The following is a 5,241-nucleotide window of genomic DNA, read 5'->3' on the forward strand; positions in this document are numbered from 1 at the left end:
TAATCTCGATAATTTACATGGAGAATTTTAAATGAAAAAGCAGTTTGGAAATTTAATACCATATTCGTTTACAATTTAACAAAAACTGGACTGAAAAAAACGTTTCAGCTTAATTTTGAGCGTTTTAAGCGGAATAAAACCGATTTCTTGCGTCGTTTTTTATAACTATCCTAAACTGAAATAGCAACATTATAGCGGACTGAGGCTGGTTGTGTGGCTCCAAAGCAGGTGACGTGATGACGAATGACAAACTAGGTTATGGCATTAGTTTTTTGGGATGTAAAAGGATTTTTGTTGAATGAGTATTTGGAAAATGGTAAAACAACTATCTTTTTGAATCCAGTGGATGCTAAAATTCGTGAAACAAACCAAAGTTTAGCGAAGGAAAAACTGATTTTTCATCTAAACAACGCAGGTGCTCACACAAATGTTTTGACGATAGCTAAATTAAATGAATTAAAACATGAATTGCTTGATCATCCACCGTATTCACCTGGTTTGGCTCCTAGCGACTATTACCTCGTCAGAAACTTTAAACAATTCCTTAAGCGAAAGCGTTTTTCATTTAATGAAGAAGCTTTTTCAGCCATGGATCAATATTTTGCGGAGTTTCTAGAAAATCGTTACATTGATGGTATAAAGTTAATGGAGGTCATTGGAATTAGGTTATTGAAGTTATATTGAACACACAAACTAATTTTAGGTTAAAATTTACATTCTTTCATTTTTACTTTCAAAACTTTTCAAACAACCAATATATTTAATTATACCACTATCATGCCGATGCCGGCGTCAGATAATATGCCATTTTCATGCTGATGCCGGCGTCAGATGTTATAACAAATTCATACTGATGCCGGCGTCAAATGTTAAAATATCAACGTTTCACTATTATATGAATTAACGGTTTTATACAAAACTAAGTGAGATAATTAAATATTAAATACCATTTTTAGAAACAACAAAACAAAGATTTTCAAATTGATATATCGCGAGGTTATAATTATTTTAATTATAATATTATAATTATATTTGGTCAAAATTTCTTCAAATAATCCTAATATCAAAATTTCGGCACATTAAACGTCATAACTTTTTGTCGAATTGTTCAAAACCTTTTCACCTTTAAAATACGTTTTTACTTCATTGATACAGAGTTAGCTAATTTCAATGATACAGAGCAGCCTTGTATTTGATCAATACAAAAGTTTTATATCAGACGCCTACTAATACGAGATGCAGATGCTCAAAGAATAAGTACTAACTAATTGCAAACAATTTCACAAAATTTAAGTATAATTGATGATACTTTGCTTTACGGTTCTCTTTTTCCCATGATTCTTTGCTTTACAGTTCTCTTTTTCTCATGATACTTTGCTTTCCCCATGCTTCGTGGCTAACTTAAAAAGTAATTTTCCTTGTCTTGAAACGAACAATCCGTTCATAGATGTTTTAAAGCGATAAAGATTTTAAATGTTTCGAGAAAGAGATCCAATCCTTACTGATACTGTTGTACACGTGAGGCAAGAAAAAAAAACAGTTTTTCTCACAGCAGGACTCGATGCTTTCAGAATGTATATGGCTTGTTCATGAAAAACGGGGGTTCAATAAATTGTCATTCTCATAGACAAAACTTTCTAATTCCAAAAATTGAAAAATATAATTTTTAGGGTTGACAGGTTTTATGCGATGCAAAATAGTCAAAAGGAAAAATAAAAATAAAAATAACAAATTAGATATCAAATTTTCCTCAACCTAAGTGGCTTAAACTTAAAAACATAAATCTTAATGGCTAAAAGAAGAAAGCTTGTTTAAGTCAAAAACCAACGATTTTTCATACCGTAAACTAGATATTACATTAACTATTTAAAAGTTTCTTCATCTCAAAAAAAAAAAACTGCTTAGAAAACACTTTGTTAACTATTTTTGAGTCTAGATAAAACCCCAAGTTCAGAAGAAGTATAATTTACAATTGCTTTTTCTATAATATATTTTTATTTTTACAAGCATTTCTGTTCATAATGTGTCAAAGTTAGGAGTTTATTTTGTTTTAAAAAGTACATTTATCGCCGGCAATTAACCTGCTAAAAAACCCTATATGATTTTTGAAGAACGTATGAGTTCTTTACAAAAGTTCCGATAAAGCAACCGAAACGGTCCTTCGAAGAACCCTTCAAGTGGGTCGAAGCTGCTTAAAGAACTTTGTGCTATAACTCAAAAAAAAATTTTTCTTTTAAAGAAATGAACTTGCTCTTTCTATACAGTTACAACAGCAACTTCACATAAAAAGCAAGTGTGAATAAGGATTTAACTTTTAAAATTTTAATTCAGTTATTAAAAAAAAAATTCTGTTCTTTAGTTAATTAAAAACAAAACAGTTGTGAAATTAAAAAATTTTCTTTCTACAGTAGTGTTAGGCGGGGGATTTTCTGCAATTCCTGTGTGTATATTTAGGGGAGTGGGGATGGCATCTAGCATTTCGTAGGTTAGGCAGTTGGATGTATAGGTGTATGGGAAAGCCTCTTGGTTCTGTGTAATGGTAGCACTCTGACCTATTATGTCAATGCGCTTACTTTTCTTTACGCGCGATATTTCTCGTTGAAACTCTAATATTAACGGTATCGGTATCGTTGACAAAAATCTCTCCACTTTTAAATAGATAAAAACTATTTCTTCAACTCTCCTTTTGTAAAATTAAAACTCCGGTCTACTTCTTTTTCGCAGAACTTAAAAACTCTGTTATCGTTTCTTCTTTTCATAATTCTTAAACTCCGCACTTCTAATCGTGCTGTAGTTATCTATCCACTTCTTTCTCTCTTTGTGTCTCTCTTACCTTTCTATCCTTCCTCTTCTTATAGTTTTCACGCTTTTTATATTGATTATATTGCTTTAGGCGTTGGGGTTTTTTCATGTTACTAAGTAAAATATTGATTAATGTTTTTGGGTGGTTTTATTATTATAAACAGCATTTTGTTTCACTTAGAACTAGCTTCCTCACACCAGCATGCAAAAATTTGGTACATCAAACTTTTTCGGTTTTTAAAGCACAACTTTTCACAAACTTTCTCAAATCAACTGTAATTTTTAACAAATGCTACTTATATTAATTTAATTCATAATACAAACCTCAAATATTATAAATTATAACGGTTAAAGTTTATTTCTTTTTGAAAAGGCTTCTGTGCAAAAGTTTAGAAGCAGGGGAACATTGATAAAAATTTATTTCAACTCATTAAAATGTCAGTTTTTCAATTGGATAGTTTCAATAAAACAGTTACTATTTTGTGGCATATCCATTTGCCTTAAAAACCACATTTTAGCAACGAGATAACAAATCAGCTGAATTAATGACAACATCCTGAGGAATGTTATACCAACATTTTTTAATCAAAGCAAATAAAAGGTCTTTTTTGGTTGTTTTTCTACCAACTAATTGGCGATCGATGCACTCCTGAAGATGCCCAATATAATTGAAATCTGAGCTCTGTGAAGGGCCTTTCAAAAAACTTTTATTTTTTTGTGATTTAAAATAATTTTAAATAAGTTTTTGTGATTCAAAGTATTAAAATAAATAAAACCAGAGGAAAGGTACGTGTTATTTGTTTAAATTAAACGAGTGAAAAATTGAAAAATGAATAGTTAAAAACGATAAAAACAACCGTGCAAAAACAAAAAAAAAAAAATAGAAAAACTTAAAAATACTTAAAAAACGCCCTGTAAAGTAAAAACGAAAGAAATAATATGAATTGAGCAGAAAAAGATACGTGCCTTCTTTCTTTTTCGAGTAAGCGGACATGTAAAAAAGAGCTACGAAGAGAAAGTGAAAGAGTAAAAAATCTAGACAGAGAGGTGGAGGTAAAATCGCCAACAAGGCGATCGAAATATTGTTCCCTTTCCTTTGGACTTTTTCAAAAGTGCGAGCAGATATTTGGCGAAAAAAGCGCTCGCTAAATTATCGCCCGAGAAAAAAAATAGTCGTGATCGGCCCGAATTCTGTTGTCACGGTTCCTCAAACGTATTTGACTTGTTGCAATGACGATTAGAAATCCATTCGCGAAGCTCATAAAATGATGCCAAAAAAAAAAAAAAAAATTGAAAACTAAAGTATTAAGAGAATAAAACTGGTTCATTACGATTATTGATTTATTGAAGATTGAATTTTATATCGTTTCCTTTTCATTGTATTCTTTTGCCTAATCGCACATGGTTTTAAATTTTGCATCGATACTTTTAGTTTTTACCAAATCATCTAATTTTTGAACGTCTGCAAACAAGACATCGATTAGATATTTGATTTCTTTCGATGCACCCAAAAGATAAGCGCAACATCTAATTCGATTGAATAAATTGTTAATGTTTTTGACAGCTTTGAAGAACAGAATAATTGCACTCTCGATTTCTTTTTCGGTAATGTTAACATCTTTTCCAAAGTTTGTTTTGTTTGAAAACGACTTGATTTTATCGTCGGAGATTTTTTCTTTTGCTTTTATCGATAAAAAAAATCAAGAAATGTTGTCTAAATTTCCAAACCTGCTGTGACCAATCGCTTGCAAATGGAGAATTGTAGATTGCGCACGAATGAAATTGATCATAGCAATGCTTGCATTATATTTTACAAATCATCTAAAAATAACAGCTTACACCTTTAAAAAACAAAAAAATAAAAAATAAAGATATTAGAATGGGTTTAAATCAACAAAAGAATCAACAAAAAAAAAAAAAAAAAAAAAAAAAAAGGAAAAAATGGAAAGAAAAAACTGTTTTAAATATATCATGGATACAATAATACAAAACAAAACGATTAGTTTGATAGCGTTTCTTGTCATCGTGTTTTTTGCGATGTACTTTGGAGAAGATAAAGGCAACAACTGCAATTTGCCATCGATTGGATCGCAACGATCGCACCTTCACCGAAAACAATATATCCGACTAAAAAGAGTGCGACTTAGTCAGTGAAAAAAAAGAAGCTATTATTTGTGTTCGTTCGTATGTTGATTAAAAATTTAAATGTAGATGCATTTTTCGTTCCGTTTGTTAAGTTCAATGTGACACTTTTTGTGTTTATTTTCACACGTCGCAAAGTGATATTCGGCAAATCTCGCATTTCTTCCAATTCCACTTATAATCTTTCTCGATGTATATTTTTTTGACAGCTGCTTTAGTTTTCAAATCCAAAAGCGATTTCTGATCTTTGTGGTATGCACTTTCCAAATTGATTATTTTAACTTCGATGATGATAAC

At 30.6% G+C, this 5,241-nt stretch overlaps 1 protein-coding gene across 1 annotated transcript; it reads left to right on the forward strand.

Annotated features, from left to right (window-relative positions):
- The first annotated feature begins 258 nt into the window (after positions 1–258).
- LOC149878225 (histone-lysine N-methyltransferase SETMAR-like) lies at positions 259–684 on the forward strand. Its single transcript, XM_090072508.1, has one exon. It carries the CDS (start codon positions 259–261, stop codon positions 682–684), a length of 426 nt encoding a protein of 141 aa, XP_089928634.1.
- Positions 685–5,241: the final 4,557 nt, after the last annotated feature.

This window comes from Hydra viridissima, unplaced genomic scaffold (assembly GCF_058129835.1).
Source record: "Hydra viridissima isolate aposymbiotic clone 2 unplaced genomic scaffold, HvirCarnegie_v1 scaffold_15, whole genome shotgun sequence".
Classification (NCBI taxonomy): Eukaryota; Metazoa; Cnidaria; class Hydrozoa; order Anthoathecata; family Hydridae; genus Hydra; species Hydra viridissima.

Excerpts from the sequence above, each read along its gene's own strand:
- LOC149878225 (XM_090072508.1), top strand. The coding sequence starts at position 259 with ATGGCATTAGTTTTTTGGGATGTAAAAGGATTTTTGTTGAATGAGTAT.